At 44.3% G+C, this 21,469-nt stretch overlaps 1 protein-coding gene across 1 annotated transcript in view; it reads left to right on the top strand.

The window, feature by feature from the left end:
- The window catches only part of AQP9 (aquaporin 9), a 42,345-nt gene extending 24,917 nt beyond the window's left edge, over positions 1 to 17,428 (top strand). The window contains exons 3-7 of the mRNA XM_084874917.1: positions 2,759 to 2,885; positions 8,260 to 8,397; positions 9,193 to 9,311; positions 12,193 to 12,410; positions 15,566 to 17,428. Coding sequence (XP_084731043.1) covers positions 2,759 to 2,885; positions 8,260 to 8,397; positions 9,193 to 9,311; positions 12,193 to 12,410; positions 15,566 to 15,740 — 777 coding nt within the window. The 3' untranslated portion in view covers positions 15,741 to 17,428. The remainder of the gene's footprint in view (positions 1 to 2,758; positions 2,886 to 8,259; positions 8,398 to 9,192; positions 9,312 to 12,192; positions 12,411 to 15,565) is intronic.
- Positions 17,429 to 21,469: the final 4,041 nt, after the last annotated feature.

Genomic DNA, 21,469 nt, shown 5'->3' with positions numbered 1-21,469 from the left:
ATCTTGGGACTGGGAACTGCAGGGGTTTTAAAGTCGTCTAGCTAATTTCTCTGCCTTTAAGAAGGAGCAAATCCTCCCAGTATTAAATATCCTATGTTTGCAAATTGCATTTCTCTGAAGGACCTCACCAATGAGCCTTGGGAAAGCTATTTAGAATTAATTGATCACTATCAGGAAATTGTTTATGTGCAACCTCTCATAGTTCAGCTTCCAATTTCCCTTCTCATTCTTTTGTGAAGAGACATAATAGATATTGTCTCACTTACCATAATGTTCTCAAGTTTCATCAATATTGTTCCAAATGGCAAGATTTCATTCTTTTCATGGCTGATTTCATCATATATATATATATATATATATATATTTCTTATTAAATGTTTCCTTAATGGGCCATGATTAAATGGTTTTAATTAGCTATTCAATAAATATATGGACACTTTATTTATTTATTAAAAATTTTTAAAAATATATTTTATTGATTTTTTTTTTTTTTTACAGAGAGGAAGAGAGAGGGATAGAGAGTTAGAAACATCGATCCGCTGTCTCTTGCACACCCCCTACTGGGGATGTGCCCACCACCAAGGTACATGCCCTTGACCGGAATTGAATCTGGGACCTTTCAATCCGCAGGCGACGCTCTATCCACTGAGCCAAACGGGTTTCAGCCACTTTATTTATTTTTGACACATTTTTTTAAATAGCAGAAAACACATGGTGCTATGGTCTCAATGCTGGTGTTTCCCCTCTGCATCTCAACTTCACTTATTGAAAATCTAATGCCCAAGGTAACGGTATTAGGACGTAAGGCCTTTGGGAGATAATGAGGCTCTGAAGGCTGAGCCCTCGGGCGTGGGATTAGTGCCCTTATAAAAAGACATCCCAGAGAGCTGGTTTGCCCTTCCACCATGTGAGAACACAGAAGTCTGCGACCTGCATGAGGACCTCCCCTGATTATACTGGCCCTAATCTGAGAGTTTCAGCCTCCAAAACTGTGAGGAATAAGTTTCTATTATTTATTAGCTATCCAGTCTGTGGAATCTTGTTAGAGCACCACAAATGGACTAAGACACATGGTAAAAAAGGAAAAGGATATGCAATGAACAGTTTTTTCCCAACACCTGTCTCAGCCATCTCATTTCCTGATGCATGTGTGTTCATGGAGACAGCCGATGCATATAAAAATAATTATATATAATGTATTCTTAATACAGTTCGGCAGCGGGCTTTAATACTGCTTTGTATCTTGTTTTTAGGTTTAATAATATACCTAATATATCTCTCTCATCGATGTTTCTAGCTCTCTACCTCTCTCCCTTCCTCTCTGTAAAAAATCAATAAAATATATTTTTAAAAAATTTAGCCTGCTATACTTAACTCACCCCTAGTGCCTTGGCAGGGCCAGACCAAATGATTTTGTGGGCCTTATACAGCCCATGGGCCAGACGTTCTCCACCCCCTGGCTTACAACAATGTGCTTGGTGCCATGCGGAAGCAGTAAGTTGGGCAGCCTCTGCTCCCAGCAAACGATAGCCCAATCAGGAAGAAAAGACATGGGGATGAGGAAGGCTGATTGCCATTTCAATTGCCCTGCAGTTTTCCCTGGTTTTCCAGCATACTAGACTCTTCCTAATAGCCTGTACATAACTTAGATGAAATTTCAGCCTGTTAGATGTGCAGATGATTGTGAGATGGACCTGGCCTATACTGGGGATCACAAGCTCAGGTGCCTATAGGGGCCAAGAAGGAGAACTAAGTGGGCAAAGTGGAGCGAGCCAATTGGGAGAGCACAGCTCTATTTAACGGGGCAGCCAACTGCTACTTTGCTCCAGGATATTCTTTTCTTATGGGTTGCTAGATCTGGTTGATTAAAAGGAATCTATGGATAAAAGTCATATGGGGTCTTTTTGTTTTATTTCTTACAACCTCATGTGAATCTACAATTACCTAATAACTAGAGGCCCAGTGTACAAAATTCATGCACCTGGGGAAGGGGGGGGTGTCCCTCAGCCTGGCCTGTGCCCTCTCACAATCCAGGACTCCTCGGGTAGGGTCCCTAGGCCTGGCTGGCCATTAGGGCCTATCTGGGCTTTCCTTCCCCCAACTGCCTGCAGCTGGCCCCATGGCCACTGCTTGCCATCAGTGTGGTGCTGACTGGCCTCACGGCCACTGCTTGCCATCTGTGTGGTGCTGCCTGGCCTGTGCCCTCTCTCTTCCCCGCCATTGGTTGCCTCCCTCTGCGAGCAACAGGTATGATATGCGACTGCTGGCCAGCCTCGCACACCCACCACAGCATCACTAGCCAGTGGCCTGGGCCTCCCTCTGTGAGGCAATCATAGGGTGGTGGCAGAGCCCCCCACCAATTGCATTGCATTCCCCTTGGCTGGCCTGGCACCAGTGCATGCCATAGGATGGTCATCTGGAAGGTCATCCAGATGGTTGTTCTGCTGTTTGGTTGTTAGGTCGATTTGCATATTACCTTCTTATTATTTAAATTAAAATAAAATTATTTAAATATTAAAATAAAAACAAATAATAATAATAAAAGTAATTTTAAAAACCAGAAACCTGGATCATTGTGTGAAGTTACCTGATTCATAAATGTAGGGATCTGTGCACAGCCGGAGCATTGTAATTCGATTTTCACAAAGCCTGTGGCATCCCAATCCATGAATTTGCTTAAAAAGCACTTCTTGTTACTTTGTCACAGTCTTTGACAGTGGCCATCTCCACTCACTTGTTGAGTTTCCTCTCATTCCAGGTCCTCGGATGTGGCTGTGTTGCCCAAGCCATCCTCAGTCGAGGACGTTTTGGAGGAATCGTCACTGTTAATGTTGGATTTGCAATGGCGGTCACCATGGCCATTTATGTGACTGGGGGTGTCTCCGGTAAGTAAGAGAAATAATAGCAGCTGCCATTACCTCAGCCATTTCCGTGTACTAGCACAGTGCTGGGTGCTTTCTTTACCTTCATGTATTTAGAGCTCAATATCCTGCAAGAATGTGTATTTGGTTCTATTTTCACAGACGATAAAACGAAAATTTCCAGCAAATGGCAAGTAATGTGTGCGCAGGCAGCTTTTAGCAAGAGACAGACATGGGAGTTAGAACTGAGTCCCCTATCTGGCCACTACATCATATTTTTCACCTGTCTTTTCCTTGCTCTTCCCTGGAAACTATTGCCCGGATGCCGGGTGAATAGCCCAGTGAAGACGCTGCTCCACAGAGGCCCACTGCCTGCCCCTTCATCCGCAGCACTCAGAGTCTGGGCCACCAGCTGGGCTTTCATGGAAGTGCAGGTCTGGCCCAGAGGCCTTGGTGTCATTCTGCCTCGATTGGCGGGCTAGCAGCCTGGGAACGTAGGAATGGACTGTGAGAACGATCTGGTTCCAAAGGCTCTTGGGATCTTTCAGCAGCTGGGCTGGGTGCTCAGAACACTAGGACGAGATTGTTGGTGGTAAGGGGAAAAGGTAATCATGCATGCTGGGCACTGTGCTGGCTGCTGGCATGCTTACCTCTCTCCCCTCTCCAGCAGGACTCAGAGGCAGGCATCAGTGTTTCCCTTCCACAGAGAGCACTGGGGCTCTGAGAAGTTACGTCAATTGCCAGAAGTCTCACAGCTGGTAAAGGGACAGAACAAAGAGTTGACCCAGGCCTCCATGACAGGAAAACTCATGTTATTGCACAACATTCCCAACAGCCTACGGAGGGAAGGGCGTTACAGGCAGGGCACTTCATTGCAGCACTGAAGAATGATGGCCTTGCCTCCCTGGGAGCCTCCCTGGGCTGGGCACCTGGGACTGTCATTTGCTCGCTGCCACCCTTTCCATCTCGCAGTCGATGCTGATCCTGGGGCAGTCCAGGTGACAGATGCCTGTCATGTCATTTGTTTGGCATGAGCAGTGTTTCTGTTCAAACTCCAGCCGAGCCTCTGCTGTGATACCAGCGCTGTACTGCGGACCCGAGTCTCAGGAGTAACAGGGGCTCCATCTTGAAAGTGCCGAGGCTTAATTCCAGCACAGGCTCAGCCCCACACACACAGGACATGCTCCTGGATTAAAACGAGCACGCAGGATGCTCCGCTGCCACCTTACAGGCTCCCACGCCATTCACACCCGCGGTTTCCACTAAGCATGTGATATGACAGTGGGCATATTCTCAGCTAGTTTTTTTATTGTTTGTTTTCTGGTGGACGTGTGGTTTTGGAGTATTTTGCTTGCATGGCACCCTGAATTGAACGTTGCCAAATATTTAGTTAAGATGGCTTTGTCCCACATTCTGCCCGAGTAACTAACACCTTTTGCCACCACCACCGTCCATGACTGCATTCACTGATGCACTTGGGCAATCTGGGCCGTCTCAGAGGAGGGAAGGGAGGAACAGCAGAAAGGGGAAGAGGGAGTAGAGGTTGTTGGTATGGATCTGGCCCCTGGACTGGAATTAAGGCCTTGTGCTCAGAGTGGTGAGGGGCAGAACTCCTGGAACTGTTTTTAATGGAGTTGCTTCTGGATGAGGGTCAATCAGAGCTGGCCAAATTGTTTATGAGAGACTGTGAGATCCCAAAAGACGAGTAGAGCTTTTTGAGCCTGGCTGGTAAGGAGCTCATCTCCCCCTCTCTGTTTGGGAACTCAGCACTGTTCGGACAACACACTGGCCCACCAATGGCATTCATGCAGACTCAGTATTGGCTCCAGCAGCTGCAGGGACAGGGGAGGAAGATTGTGTGTGGGAAGTGACTTTCTCTTGGGGCTGCAGCAAACATAATGGTTTGTAGGCACCTGGGAGGCCCTCCTTGAGGATTCCAAAAACAACAAAACATAACCATCAATGAGATCTCATTTTGTGGTTTCAGACTGGTAAGGTGAGCTGACATCTGGTTTTGAAATATAAAACATTACCTGACTCAAAGAAGTTACCACACCTGCTTTTCCTTGTGAACATGCCAGTGGTCTGGGAACCCAACCAGCCAATCAGAGCGCATGACATCCTCGCTATGTCTTCCACCCAGTGTTACGCCACTGGCCTGCACCAGGCTACAGTGCTTGTTTTGATGTAGTATTTTATGTCATAGAAATTCACCGAAAAATCAAAATAGTTTTGCTTAATGACAAATAACATGTGAAGGCTATCTCCATCCTAGAATTGTCTGTTGGTGGTGGGGAGGAGGGGACTTGTCTAGAACAGAGCCCCGAGAGAGCTCAGCCAGCTCACCAAGACTTTTATCTCAGGACCGCCCGTGGGGCTCTTTGTGTGAACAATCTGATCATCACGACAACCTTGGCAGGGCCAGAGCGAGGCACTCCCTGACTCTGGCACTGCTGTTCTTTCCAGAACACTGCTCTGCCCTGTCCCTTGGGTAAGCAAGAGTGACCACTCATCTCTGCAAGGAGACATTTTCCTCGTTGCTCTGCAAAGCACCCTCCCAGACACACCTTCTCTGGTCCCCAGCTTTCCCTCTCTGTACATCCTTGGCGTCTGAGCTATCTGGATAAAGGCCTCTGTTTATTTCTTAAACTTTTAGATATCCTCACCTGAGGATATGATTTTACTTATTTATTTACTTACTTATTTGAGAGAGAGGAGGGGGAGAGAAATGTGTGAAAGACAAACTGATTGGTTCCCTTTCCCTATGCACCTCAACCAAGGAGTGAACCTGGGTATATGTCCTGACCAGGAATCAAACCTACCACCTTTTTTTTTTTAAGTCATTATTGTTGAAAGTATTATGTATGTCCCCATTCTCCCCCCCCTCCCCCATTGATCCCCTCTAGCCCACCTCCCCTGCCCAAGGCCTTCACCACCCTATTATCTGTGTCCATGGAACCCACCACCAGGGGCAATGCTCCAACCCACTGAGCAACCTTGCCAGAGCTCAACTTTCATATTTTGAACACCTTACTAAGTGCCTTGCAGCACATGAAGTCCCAGGTGAATAACAGTTCCAGCTTCAGGGTGCTTATAAGAGACTAAAACACAAAAACCTACTGTGGGAAGTTTTATTTTGGGAGAGGAGCTTGCTAAACAAACATCTTTTCCACTGGTGAACCCATCGAAGTGGGGGTATTTTATTTGAGGGACTTAGGAACTGTCCACTATCCTATGTGCTCCCTGCTCCCTGCTCTGAACCCTGGTCCCTGGTGCATGGACTCCTGCTGGTCTCCAGCATCATAAATCTCTTTTATTTAAAAGTAAAACAAGAAGGTGACATGTTTGCAAGGCTTCAGGAAATCATCTGGGCTTTGGCATATTGGCATTTTTGCTCATGTTAGCCCCTGCGTGTCAGGGGCAGGTATAGGAAGGACCCTGGGGTTTAGCCAGAAATTAGAACCCCCCTCCGCTACAAACCCACACTGGTGTAAAGACTCAGGAAAAGCATGGTTTCCTGCACAGGAAGTGCTTCCAAAAACAAACTTACCCATAGGTGCTGTGGAGGGTTACATATGAAGCATCATCATAACCAGCATTGTCATCACTCTTGTTTTTTGTTTTTGTTTTTTAATTTTTTAAAAAAAATACATTTTATTGTTTCTTTTGCAGAGAGGAAGAGAGAGGGATAGAGAGTTAGAAACATCGATGAGAGAGAATCATCAATCAGCTGTCTCTTGCACACCCCCTACTGGGGATGTACCCACAACCATGGTACATGCCCTTGACCGGAATCAAACCCAGGACCTTTCGGTCTGCAGGCCGACGCTCTATCCACTGAGCCAAACCGGTTTCGGCTCATCACTCTTGTTTATAACTATTTCTGTAGCCCCAAAATCCACATTTTCATATGGTCACATTGACAGGCATTCTAATCCCCCCTCCACACAAAATATCACCTGTTGGGAGCCCATACACGCATGTGATTGTTATTTTCCCCTGCCCACTGAGGCAGAAGCCTTTATAAACTTGGTGCAGAAGGTCTGGAAGTGCCTGGCCAGTGTGGCTCAGTGGTTGAGCATCTACCTATGAACCATTAGGTCATGGTTCAATTCCTGGTTAGGGCACAGGCCCAGGTTTCGGGCTCAATCCCAGTTGGGGAGCATGCAGGAGGCAGCCCATCAATGATTCTCTCTCATCATTGATGTTTCTATCTCTTTCTCCCCCTCCTTCTCTGAAGTCAATAAAAATCTATTTTAAAAAAGGGTCTGGAAGTGACAGAACATAGAACACAGTCCAGAGAAACCCGGACTTGAATTCTAGTTCTCCCACTTTTAACCATGCAGCCTTAGGAAAGTTACTTTAGTTCTGTGCTTCAGTTTCCTCACCAGTGAACTGGAGCAGCACCCATCTCACCAGGTTCTTCTGAAGATCAAGTGCGTGTCCTATCCCTGTGATAGCATCTGGCAAGTGTTCAATGAAAGTTGTTGCTAGCACAGTCAGCTGGGAATATTAGTGACTTACCAGAGCAAACTCTGTCTGACCTTGTGGTGAGGAGAATCAAGGAGGCTGATTTCTCTAGCCATGACATGAGCACTGCTACGTGTGTGTGAAGAGACTAGAAAAAAATTAATTTGGGAAATGGGGTGGGGGGGGGGACAGGTGGGAGCCCATCTTTGGTGGGAGGACTACAGCTAGGCTCTGGCCTTGCTATCCCTTTCATTGAGACTATGGGATACACCCATAGCCCTTAGGCAGGTAATAGGCGGATTATCATATCAGTAAGGATTTACATGATTATTTGATGAGGAAGTTGCCTCAGTTATCATTGTCTCAATTAGATAGGGAGTGGTTGGCTCTGACCTTTCAGAGCTTTAAGGTTGACAAACCTTCCACATCTTTACATTAGTGAGAGAATGCTTGGTTTTCAGTAATAGGTCTATTGACTTTTTAAAAAGATATTGAAGTTAACAACTCACATCAAACTCTTTGAGGTTATTGCTTTATAAATAGAGAAAAATCCACTAGATAGATGATAGATAGATAGATAGATAGATAGATAGATAGATAGATAGATAGATATGAGCCACTTGAATAAAAGTTTCTATGTAAAAAAAGCTAAACATCCTAAACAGTGTCTAATGATGCCATAAAGATTATTATCCTCCCTTTCTACTCAAGCGTGCTTTCTCTCTCTCTATCTCTCTCTCTCTCTGTCTCTCTCTCTCTCTCTCTCTCTCTCACACACACACACACACACACACACACACACGCACACACACACCACTTTGTGTCCTCAAATACAGATCCCTACCCAGAGGACTGAGGTCTCTAGATAAGAATTATTTATTCATAAGAATTCTCCCTGATCTGCCCTCTAACATCATCTTCCCTGTAGGTGGCCACATCAATCCTGCTGTGTCTTTTGCAATGTGTCTCTTTGGACGGATGAAATGGTTCAAATTTCCTTTTTATGTGGGAGCCCAGTTCCTGGGAGCCTTCGTAGGGTCTGCAATCCTCTTTGGTATTTACTATGGTGAGTAAGACCCCTCAGTCCAGAGGTTCGGGAGAACTGGGCATAATTTGGATGTCAGATTTACTTGGAACAGGTGCAATAAGAATAATAGGAAGCACTACAATTGACAGGCTATTTGAAAAGCTCTAAGTTCTAAATAACGGGACCAACATTATTGTTAGAGAAAATTCATGAAGCCTCTCAGTGAGAATGGTCACAACTTTAAAGAGAGAGCAGAACTTAAAGAAAGCTTATATTTAGGCCCAACTAGGACTACAATGTTAACATGTGCAAAATAAGTAGCTACATAACTTATTATGTAGCTACAGATAAATAAATAATCTGATTGTACTGGTCTTGGTTTTCTCTGGAAAAATGAGGGCAATGAACTGTGGTAGGAGAGAGCTGGAGTCGGACTGGCCCTTTGGGGACACCTATATCCCTTGCTCCAAGGGCAACTTCACTATTCCATGACACCCTCAAATTGTGGACTGCTATTAGAATTATGAATTCTGCCTAGAGTAGGTTCAAGTTCCAATATAAAAACTTCCAACAATTCCCCCTACAGATGATTGTTTCCAGGACCCACTAGCTAAGGATTTGGCTCAAATTTCGAGTGAACCATTGAGGGCAGCCAGGGCTCTGTGACCTTAACCTGCCATCCTACGGCTTCTCTGGCCATATAAAGTGAAGAAAAGCAAACAGTATGGATCTGCCAAATTAAACCTGAATGACCGTGGTTGGTTAACACCTGGCATAGACCTCCCTCACCCCTTCCCAAAGAATGCTAATGGGCTGAAACTCTATCTTCCATAGATGGAATTATGTCCTTTGCTGGTGGAAAACTGCTCATTATGGGAGAAAATGCAACAGCACCCATTTTTGCAACGTACCCAGCTCCGTATCTGTCTTTGGCAAATGCATTTGCAGACCAAGTAAGTATCCATTCAATCAATGGAGAGCTAACTTTGGTGAAGAGACAGGATTTAGTAAGGGAACTGCAGGGGACTGTTGTGCACCTGTCAATAAGGAGAGGCTGTGTTTCCAGAGCCAGAGGTCACTGGGTATCACCCAAGCCTTCATGACAGATTTTTGCCTTTGTCAAAGTTGATACCATTAAAAGAGTTTCCTACTTCTCCTTTAATGTATACATTTGATCATACTACTTGAATTCCAGAAGATAGTGGATAACTGAACATTTCAGCCTCTGTAGGGGCAAATGGGGGTTCCTACATGGTTGTGTCTCTTTTGTGCAAACAATCTAAATGGAGAGACCACAAGAAAAGACATTCTGCCTTCTTCCCAGCCCCTACCCACCCCCCACCCCCAGGTCTTCACTACCTTATTGCCCGTGTCCATGGGCTACATATATAAGTTCTTTGGTTTATCTCTTCTCATTCCCCCAACCTCACATTGAGGTATGCCAGTCTTGCTCTCTATCCCTGACATTATCACTTGCAAGAGCAATCTGTTACTTCTCAGAGAACCAGGCCCTGTACTCCTCAAATAAGGTACAGCATGGAACTGTACCTGGCTCAGTATGTGCCAGTAAATAGTTATTAGTAAAAGAATGACTGTCCACTAATTAGATTATACAATATGCTTGAACAATATTTAGAGCTAAGCAATTAGTAATCTTGAGAGAAGCTGGCCCTGAAATGTCCTGGGGCCAGTTCACTCTCCTGGGGGGACAAGGAGGAGAGCATTGCTAGAGGGCTCAGTGGAGTGAGGCTGTCTCTGTGGGAGAGTCATAGGGGCTGAAGGCTTCACTTGGTCACATTCTCAGAACAGAATTAGAGTGTAGGAAGGGGGAGGTGGGTCCGAATCTCAAGGAACTAAGACATCAGCCTTTTCAGGGCAAGCCCAGGATTGAGAAAGTTGTCTTTCTGGAAAGGGCCTGAATTCACATGAGGAACCTCTAAAGCTCCTCCCACAGCTCTGGACTCCAATGCCATCTTCTTCATTATAAGATACATTGGACTTGTACTGCATGAAAAGTAGGATCCCTGAGAAACCTTATGATTTTTCCATATTTTAGATTGTTTTCATGGTATGGTTCTCCATTATCCAATGGGGTCAAATTGAATAAATAATTTTGTGGGGCTTAAATGCATGTTGCTAAATTACTGCTGAGTTTCTTTTTAAATGTGTGGTACATGTTCAGTTCTATTGGAAAAGCCTGGGAGAATTGGCATAATTTCCCTAGCATTTGGTATAGTTTGCATTTCTTTTCATCACAAATCTGTTTTTCCCATTTGTTTCTTAATTCTCCTTTTCTTTAATGAATTTTCTTTTTTTAAAAAAAAAATATATTTTTATTGATTTTTTACAGAGAGGAAGGGAGAGAGATAGAGAGCTAGAAATGTCGACCAGCTGCCTCTTGCACACCCCCTACCTGGGATGTGCCCGCAACCAACGTACATGCCCCTGACTGGAATCGAACCTGGGACCTTTCAGTCCGCAGACCGACGCTCTACCGCTGAGCCAAACCCGTTTCGTCTCTTTAATGAATTTTCTATTCATTTCCTTTGCTCATTTTCTTACTGATATCTCACATTATTCTTCTTGCCAATTTGAATGAGCCTCTTTGTTCATTTTCCCAGCCTGCATCATCTTTCGTTTAGCTGGGTAGTGGTTTAGTAGGAAAGTATATTAAAGTTAGTCTCTGGAGCCTAACTCTCTAGTCCACTGATTACCATTAATTTTGCAACCTTGGGCAGGTAACTAATCTGTAAAGGAGAATATTACCAGCACATTTGAAACTGCTATGGCAAGGAGTAAAGGGCCCCTGGGAAGGCACATGGGCATTCTTTAATTATTGTCAGCTGAACGCCCTGCTCTGGGAACATGCCTTGCCAAAAGGCCAAGCGTGTTGTCAGCTTAACCTTCATTTCATCACGTGGTGTGGGGAAGTGGCTTTTGATATCTAAATCCAGCCTAGCTCTAGGAATGCTCAGGGCCTACTCAAGAATGCAAATAATCTCTTTTGTCTTGACCTTTTGGTGAAATTTCCTGGTATTTGGGGGTATAAAATAAATAGGCTGCATTGGCTCTGGGTCACTGTCTCTCTAGCACAGGGGTCCTCAAACTTTTTAAAGTGGGGGCCAGATCACGGTCCCTCAGAGAGCTGGAGGGCCGGACTATATGAACTACTAATCCCTACTGTAACACCTTGGCTGCGCTCACTGCCCAAAAAACCTGGCGGGCAGGATCAGACTCCCCTGGGGGCTGCATGTGGCCCGCGGGCCGTAGTTTGAAGACCCCTGCTCTAGCAGAAAAGGTCAGCGGTCCACCCGGCCCTAGTTTTCTTTTTTTATCTCTGTGTCTTGTCTCTTTCTTTTATTTCTCAATCCCCAGCTGCCTCTACTCAGGAATTGGACCTGCTCTCTAGCCAGGCTGGACACAGAAAATAGAAAAAAATAATTACAGCAAGGAGAGTGTCTGACCCGGTCTGTGTTGCTCAGTGGCATGGACATACAAACCAAGAGATTATGGTTGATTCCAAGTCAGGGCACATGCCTGGGTTGCCAGCTTGATCCCCAGTCGGGAGTGTGCAGGGAGTCAGTCAATCGATGATTCTGTCTGTCTCTCCCTCTCCCTTCCTCTTTCTCTAAAATTAAAACAAAAACAAACAAACAAAACACCCTACAACATATCATTTCATACACACAATTAAAAAAAAAAGAAGACTGGCACAGTGTGCTCACCAAGTGTATGTTAGTTATTACTAGGTTTGTTCTTAATGAGAGGGGCTGGATTTTATGATGGGTAAACAGATTATACGCTAACCTTCCTGGACATTTTTTCTTTCCCCAGGTAATGTCCACCATGTTCCTCCTCCTGGTTGTCTTTGCCCTCTTTGACTCCAAAAACTGGGGAGTCCCCAAAGGCCTAGAGCCCATTGCCATCGGCCTCCTGATTATTGTCCTTTCTTCCTCTATGGGATTGAACTGTGGCTGCGCCATGAATCCAGCTCGAGACCTGAGTCCCAGGCTTTTCACTGCTTTGGCAGGATGGGGGTTTGATGTCTTCAGGTAAGCAACAATGGTGGGGTGGAGGGGAAAGAAAGATTCATGCAGTGCTTTATCAGGGAGGTCTGTGCTTTGGGTTGGAATCCAGGCGAGTACAAACGGGAAGGTGAAGGTCAGGTGCATACCCTGGCCATGAGTGTGGAATGTCTCACTGGTGATTTGTGACATGGTGGGGCTGTGTATGTGTGTGGTGTGTGTGTGAGAGAGGCAGGCGGGCAGACACACACACACACACACACACACAGTGAGAGAGAGAGAGAGAGAGAGAGAGAGAGAGAGAGAGAGAGAGAAAGGTTTCATAGAGATAGTCCTGTCCAAAAAAATTGGTGTATGGTTTTATGTACAATTTTGATTGTATAACTTGTCTACAGATCTACTTTGTGACAAAGTTGATCTAGATTCTAAATCTTTCAATACTACTATAGGGCTCTTTCTAGGGAACCATGCTAGCTATGCTTCATTCACTATTTCATTCGACAATTCTTCACTGAACTCTTATCTCAGGCTGTGTCATTGAGCTAGGCAAGGAAATTTCAAAATTTGCTTAGTCACTAGCCTTGAGCAATGTAATAAGGACTCTGGCAACCCCTAAAACAAAGTTCGGAGCAGTGACTGGGGAAATTGGGAAAGGCGTCACTGAAGAAAGAGCTGGGTTGGGCCTTAAAAAACCCTAGCAGAACAGAGATAAAAGAGAGCCTGTGCACAGGAAATTTTGCAAGACCCTGTGCTGTGAACCTCATAGTGTGCTGAGGAAGTATGTCAACAGTCAGTACCTAACTCTCAGGACAAAACCTGCCCATTACTTCCTTCCCACTCCCCCCCCATAAAGCCATAGTAACTCATTCCATCCATTCACCACCTCTCTGTATAGGAAAGGAACTTACTTTGGTTCATGAGGAAATACAGAATGTTACACTAACAAGCAATCCAGTCTGCCTGGAAGGGTGCATGAAGAAGGTTGGAAAAGACAAATTATTGACAGACCATAGAGGCCCTAGACTCCTAAAAAGGAAATCTAGGGGTTTGGCTGCTCCCTATTCTGTAGGTTATAGGGAGCAGCAGAGGAGTCAGGGCAGATGTTTGGCATGTTTAGAGCTTCAATTTAGCAAAATTAATCTGACATCATTATATAAAATGGATTAAAAAGGACCTCTCCTTTAGAGGGAGCAGCAAACAGTTAGGAAAAAGCCAGGCTTGCTGGTTATCCTCAACCAAAAAGTTCCCAAGAAAACCATCAAGAGACAGCAGGTCTCCAAATTGTTCCTGGAGTCCCACCCTTTCAAGTTTCTGTAGCCAAGGTCAGCATCTCAGTAGATACCCTAGCTTGGATCCACACCCTCAGATAAAGCCAAGAATGCCTTCTCCTCAGACCCTCACTTGCCCCTGTATGGCTAGCAGTGAGGCTGACTGGAAGTGGGACAGCAGGAGGTCTGACAAGAGCCAGAGTCACCAGACCTTTGCTGACTCTTCCTTTTCCCAGTAAATGTTAGGATGTTTCCCATCGGAGTTCTCTCCATGAATTCACATTAAGATACTAATGATTTGATGAAGGATCTCAGGGTAGTATTATTTTTTTTAAAAAAAGTTTACCCAAAGGGATGAATTCCTGATGATGGTACCTTAAGCAATTAACATAGACATTTCTGGCTTCCCCCCAAAATCACAGCATGCAAATGACCCTGTGTACATGTAAGACTTGACCCGGCAGGGAACCACGTGCAAGCTCCTCCATTTATGATATGTGACCCCTGCACAAGGCACTCATCTCTGATAGAAGGAGGAGGGTCCATCCAGGGGAAGGAGTACATGCTTCCTGGCAGATATCTTGTACCCCAATCTATGGAATGACAGATTCGCCATAAAATAGTGATGCAAGAAAGGAAATAAAGAACCTCCTAGTCCTTTAAAGCCCTGTGCTTCCCATAGAAACTTCCATCTGGATTTGGGGTCTTGGGAAAGGGCCCTTCCGGAGGGCAGTTTCGCGCCCTCTCTCTCTCATGCAGTAACAGCGACACCTTGTGGCCGTTGTGCTCAGTCTCAGTGCTGTTCTTAGGAACCTGCATTGAAGATCTAAGAGTTATGATGGAAGAGTATTTGTCTGATCCAAGTGGAAGGGACCAAGGGGGACTTGCCCGAAGCCCTTCTATTCTGAGATTAGAACTATGTCTGGTGAATCCTAGAACAGGCCTCTTGTTTGTGCTCATTTTATTCATTATCCTTTCTTATCAAAATCTGATACAAAGCAAATATGTGTAGTTATTAAGCACACTGATAAGAAGCACAGCCCCGAGTCCTTCCCTTAATGGAATGCTATGAAACCCTCCTGTGCACTCATGTGCTCCTCCTGTTTTCCCTTTCTCCTCCACAGTGTCCTGAATTCTTTTTTTTTTTTCTATTTCCCTGCTTTTAAAAAAGTTTTATCTCAAATGTATAGCTGAAGACCATATATTGTGGGGTTTTGTTTGCTTCTGAGCACTCAAGAGTTACTTACATGGATTTCCTGTCTCCAAAAAAGATGGTGACAATTCACAAAGACAGCTGCTTTCTCACAGAATTATACCCTTAACATAACATTGATATTGAGGATTTCTGAAGGGAAGAAGGAATCAGAGCACAATAGCCTGATCAGAAAATAACTTTAAGCTTAGTTACCTCAAAAAATAAGCACTGAAGTAAATTATAGTTGGTGCATAATTCGTATTCCACCTCTGATTTTTAAAATTGTTTTCATTGATAAACATTCCTGATTATTTTGTGGTTGCCCTCACATCACCAATGATGTCCAGGAATCTCCACATCTTCCCATTCATAATCCTCAGGACTCATTGTTTCAATACAAGGAAAACTCCTGAATAATCAACCCAAACTTTTGTTACATGCCCTCAATTTTGACCATATTGCAGGACTATGTTTTCTGAAAGGAAAATAAAAAATGGGACATATTTTCTCATAAGTACCAATAGGACAATGGTGGATCACCTGAAGTCAGGTGTATTGAATCCAGGTTGCTAAGCTGTGGTGAGTGCCCTTATACTTAGCTCTTGCTGATTGATAAGGGAGCCATGAGCATGAGAAAGACTGGCTGGTTAGTGAATAACTAGCAGTAATACAAGGAGGAAGGCCACGGGATGTATCACTAATTCCTTGTTTGATTGCAGAGTTGGAAATAACTTCTGGTGGATTCCTGTTGTGGCCCCTATGGTTGGTGCTGCCATTGGAGGCCTCGTCTATATTCTTCTCATTGAAATCCACCACCAAAGCCCGAACCCAGACTTCGAGGCAGAAGCACCGGAGGACAAACTAGAGAAACACGAACTTAGTGTGGTGATGTAGCGGCGTGCTCAGTCCCTGGTTTACAACTGGCTGAGCTGATGTTCTCTTCGAAAAAGATGGCATCCAGGGGCCTATGTTTTCATAAGACTGGGAGGACCTGCCCACTGTTCTGTGCTAGCCAACTGGGACATCTGCTTGGAAAAGCATCTGAGTGAAGTTTTGAAAACACTGACCTCTTCTCTACCAGTTCCCCCTGCCCTCAGACAAGTATGGATTGTCTCCTGAAACAGCCTTCTTTCCACCCTGTTTATTTCATTCTTTCCTGTGAATTTTTATTGCTGAGCGAGTACTAGTAACTTGAAACTTTGACCTTGGACTTATTTGGATGGTCTCAATTGCATTATCTGTATGAAGCAGCATCACCAAAAGCCTTATTTTCAAACCCATAAAGGTTACATTCTGAATATCAATATCAACCAAAACTCAACTGAAAAACGAAACAGTGGTTTCAGTTAACATATCCATGAATTAGGGAACTAAAGGGTTAATGCTCTAGTTTTGCCGTGCCACTATTATTTGTAAGTATTGATAGTCTCCAAACCCAGGAATGTAGGAAGCAGTAGAATGCAGCTGGAAAGCATAGGAGAAGGACATTGTGGCATTCAGAAACCTCAGGAGACAAGATAAATTTGGGAAACCAAATGGAATTATTTTAATGGAAATCATTTATCAGATTAATCTCTAGCTCTTTGCATTTTTAGAGGGCACCAATTAATTTCCTGGTCTTTAGTATGTAATAACCTAAAACACAATCATAACCTCAGACATGAAAAATACATCACTCTGTATTTTTAGCTCAAATGTATCTTCCTAATTGCCCATGTGAGGACAGACATTTGACAAGTTAAGTCAATGACTGCATTCGTCCACTCTGCTATGCATGCCCTAGAAGCTAAAATGGAAAGCCATTGGCTCGGGGTCTAGTATAATCTTCAGGATGGAAGGTCCCTGGAAATAGCATACCTATTATGCTTTAGATTATACAAAGCACTTTCACACACATGACCTAATTTAATTCTCATAGGGACGGTCTGAAGTAACTGCCCTGCTGCCCCTTTTCAGATATGGAAACAAAATCTCAGGGAAGCCAAGTGAGTGGCCTGGGTCAGGTGGAAAATCAAAACATCCCATGTATCCTGCAGCTGCCAGAATATGTACACCTCCTTGACCTAATTTTCTTGGATCCTAAGATAAAAGGCCTGTGTTGTCTGGTTTTATTCGCTCTGCTCTGAAGGTTTCAAAGGAAAGAGGGAGCGATTTGATCGTATTTGTCATCTGCTGAAAAGCGTCATCAGAAGGCCTCCTTTCCTAGGCCACCAGTGGTATTGCTCAGTCTTGATCTCCCCTCCCTGCCAATCCCAAATCTTACATTCAGGAAATTTCCTCTTCGCTTTAAACTCCTCCAATTGATGTCCTTTGGTCAAAAGAGTCTCTGTCAGTTTCAAACACCAGAGAAATTGCTCTACATCAAGAGATGCACCTTCAGTCAAACTTAAAAGCCCAGAATTCTCAGGGGGATCCAGTTTTCCAATTGCTCTGTAGTAATAACAGAACAACAGAAAGCTAACGTGAACTGTCTCCGGTGGCCCGCATTCTACAATCTACTGACATATGGAGTTTTTCTTCTTCTCTGAAACTACTTGGGTACTTCCTACTTGAAATAAAATTGTGTTTTTTGTTTATAAGTATTAAGACTGCTAAGTACACTTAGTTCAGAGATTGCCTGTTCCTGACTATAAACTGAGATCTTCTGAGGAGCTTTTTAAAAATATGCCCGGGTGGTCATTTGTAATGTCTGGGGTGATTCCCATGCAGCCAGAGTTGAGCACGTTGACTTGGTGAATTACTGGGTCTAAGGCTTCTTTCAGAACCAAATCTGGTGAGGGCCGGGCAGTTCTGGTAGGATTCTCGGCGTCGGGGTCCTCATGGAGTAAAGAGTAATGGTTCCCCAAGGTAGGTAGTCTTGCTTCCTTCCCACTTCCACCCACCATTCGTGCAAGGAGACATTTGTCAATTCCTGGAGAGACTTTTGGTTGTCTGCCTGGGAAAGGGGTGTTACTGGCATCTGGTGGGTAGAGGTCTGGGATGCTACTCAACAATGCACAGGACACCCCAGGCCCCCACTCCCTGCAATAAAGAATTATTCAGCCCAAAATGTTTACAGTGTGGAGGTTGAGAGACTCTGGAGTCAAGAAAAGGTGAGGAGAGGAGTAAGACTATGTTGAAATCCTATTCCCTGATTCCAGTTCTGCCAAAAACAGATGCCAAACAAGTCAGGAACAGACCCTGGGGGTGGATTATAGAGCAGGAGACAACCCAACATTTGAGTTTTCAGGTTGGATTGTGGAATCTATGATCCATGCAGGTGTTCATTATACACTCCTTGGTGATTAATGACTAGGATTACGAAGAGGAAATGTACACTTATGAAAATCAACTCCAGGAAGGTTTTTAAAAGGGGGGGGGGGGGGAGAAGAAGTCCTTTTGTTCCAGATGCTCACACACAAGTCCTTCCCTCCCCCACCTTACAAGTGGGTTTGTCTGTGTCAGGTTCTTTTTTTTTTTTTTTTTTTTTTTTTGGGGGGGGGGTGGTAGTTAACACACACACAGACACACACACACACACACACAAGCCAGAAATCCTGGCATGTGCCTTTGACCAGAATCAAACCTCGGACCCTTCAGTCCACAGGCTGACGCTCTATCCATTGAGCCAAACCAGCTAGGGCTGTGTCAGGATCTTATCTAAGAGAAGATCTATCATGTTGAATGACTCTTTATCAGAAGTCAATTAGATGCAACGAACCTACTTGTTAAATAGACCCTTTAGGAGCTAAAATTGCAGCATGCCCCCCTTGCTCTCTTCCTTGTCATCCCTAAACCTTAATAGAAACATTTATCTTAATGCAAAAAATAGAACTTATGATTTCCCAACCAGTTGTGATCTCAGGGCATGTCAAAGCCTATAGGACTTTTCTAAGCAGTAAGAGCCAGAGTTAATATCAGATGTTGAACAGGATAAGTGGAGTATAAATGTCACATTTAAAATCTGATCCTTAACAAAGAAAGTATTTCCTTTCCATTGCTTTACACACACACACACACACTTGTCTAATTTAGAGGTACGTCAGTGCTCAAAAATGTCATCATGGAAAAAGAATGACCACTTCCAATTACAGAACCTATTGTAACACATAAAAACATGTGGTAACCCACAAGTAAACCACCAGATCTGCTGTAAACAGAGAAAAGGTGGGTAAGGGGGTGGGAGTTTCATTCTGCCTGTGAGATCATCTTATACTGTATGCCCCCCAACCCAAGACAGCCCCTGGGAGGTTTCTGAGACCCTGGGGGGTCTTCAGAATTTAAAAACACTTTTACAATTTGAAAAACATTGATAAGTTGTTGAACATTTTTTTTGTAGTTGTATTTTTTATTATTATTTTTAAATCATTTTTTTTATTAAAGTATTATATGTGTACATACCTTACCAATCCCCTCCACCCCCTCCCTCCCCAGACTTGCATGCATACAAGTCCTTTGGTTGATTTCTTATCTCCCCCATTGAACATTTTTATAAAGGTTTCAAAGATAGAACATATCAAAAGCCATGTTCAACCCCAAGTAGTAGTCTATGTTTCTTAATAAATAAATTAGAAAGTTTATACAGAATTAATCAATCCACAAAACATTAAGCACAAAGAAATGTTGTATGTCAATTCTCAAACTGGGACTTTAGGTAAGTCTATACAAATAAATAGGCTGGCAGAGCAATTCACCAAGTCCCAGCCTCTTTCTTGTGGCTGGAATGGCGTAGCTCTTATTCAGGAGAAACTTTCTCTAGATTAATGAAAGGAGAACATCCTTGTAACTAAATATGAGTAAATGAACGGAATTACCTGAGAGAATCCATGTAGCAATGTGTGGGTTCTATCAATCACAATTCAATTCTATCTCCCTCCAGTATCACATATCTTTTGGGGTTTTGGGCACTTTTGCCTTCTAAGAAATAACCTCACTTCCCCCCCCCCCCACACACACACACGTTATAAATTATATATTTGTGCACGGGGGGGGGGGGGGAGGGGGGTATTCCTTCAGCCCAGCCTGCACCCTCTCCAATCTGGGACCCCTTGGAGGATGTCCACCTGGTGGTGGGATGGGGCCTAAACCAGCAATTGGACATCTCTCACAACACCACTGGCTCCTAACCACTTGCCTGCCTGCCTGCCTGATCACCCCTAACCATCTTTGCCTGCAGGCCTGATGCTCCTAACTGCTCCCCTGCCAGCCTGACCATCCATAACCACCTCTTCCTCTGTCCCCACCACTGTGGCTTTGTCCTGAAGGACTTTTAGAAGATGTTGGGTCTAATTAGCATATTACCCTTTTATTAGTATAGATCTGTGGTGAGCAAACTGCTGTTCGAGAGCCACATGCGGCTCTTTGGCCCCTTGAGTGTGGCCTGGGCGAGTCTATTTTGAAGAAGTGGCGTTAGAAAAAGTTTAAGTTTAAAAAATTTGGCTCTCAAAAGAGATTTCAATTGTTGTACTGTTGATATTTGGCTCTGTTGACTAATGAGTTTGCAGACCACTGGTATAGATAATGGCCCTGCCTCCTGCTTCCTTCCCATAGCATGCCCCCTAGTGTCAGAGCCCAGTCACACAGTGGCCTCTTCTTTCTGTCCCTCAACTTCCTGCCTGTATGGCCTCAGGAAATAGAACCCAGGGAAGATGAAACCCGAGGTAGGGATGGAGATAGAGGAGAGCTCTGGGGGTCCTGGAGGTTGTGGGGGTTCAGAGGCCAGGCCCAAGGCCATGGGGATCCTCCACATCCTCCACCTCCTTGTGAAGCACCCAGCAGAAGAGGGGATTTCCTGAGCTTCTGAGAAGATAGCAAGGGGTACTGGAGCTTGGGCATCATAAGCAACAGAGACCCTGCACTGTGTTAACACATCGTTCTTATGTACTATCTCAGTTTACAAAGCACGTTCCCAGCTAGTGTCTGATAAGTCTTAGAACACACCAGCAAGTAGACTATTGTCCCCATTTAGAGATGAGAAAACTGAGTCTCAGAGGCCTAAGAGCTTTGCACCCAGTTCCAGAGTGAACAGTGGCAGAGGTGGAATACAAATCACATGGCTAAGAGTGACCAACAGTCCCAGTTTGCTTGGGATCCAGGGATTTTCTGGGGTGTGTGAGGCCGGTGCTAAAGCTGGAAAGAGTTGGTCACCCTACATCTTGAGTCAAGACCCACACACCTCCCAGCACGGTGCCAATTAATATATACTGGCAGAGAAAATAGTATCATGGGAGTACAGTAATATAATGGACTCTCCACCCAGCTGCAGCAGTTACCAATGTATGGCCAATACTGTTTCCTCTATGCCCCTCTCTGTCTCCCTACTAACCTGGGATTATTTGTTGAAGCAAATCCCAGGCATGCTGTCATTGTATTCATGACTATTTAATATATATCTAAAAGATAAGAATTCTTTAAAAATATTAGCATCACACACAAAAAAAATAATTATCAATGGTGTCTTAATATCATCAAAATCCAGTCACAGTTCATCTACCCAGTAAGACTGTCCTTTAACTCTTGCGAATAACTGCATGGACTGTGAATATAGGAGATGGGTGATTTACTCTGATGTCCAATTCCTCAGGACAACATTGGGCTTTTGTAGTACTAGTTTATCTGTGTTTTGTACTTTGTATTAGAGTCTT

The sequence above is a fragment of the Pipistrellus hanaki genome (assembly GCF_964339955.1).
Source record: "Pipistrellus hanaki genome assembly, chromosome: 1".
Lineage (NCBI taxonomy): Eukaryota > Metazoa > Chordata > Mammalia > Chiroptera > Vespertilionidae > Pipistrellus > Pipistrellus hanaki.
Note: the sequence above shows the minus strand (reverse complement) of the source record. Positions and strands in the feature narration are given on the sequence as shown.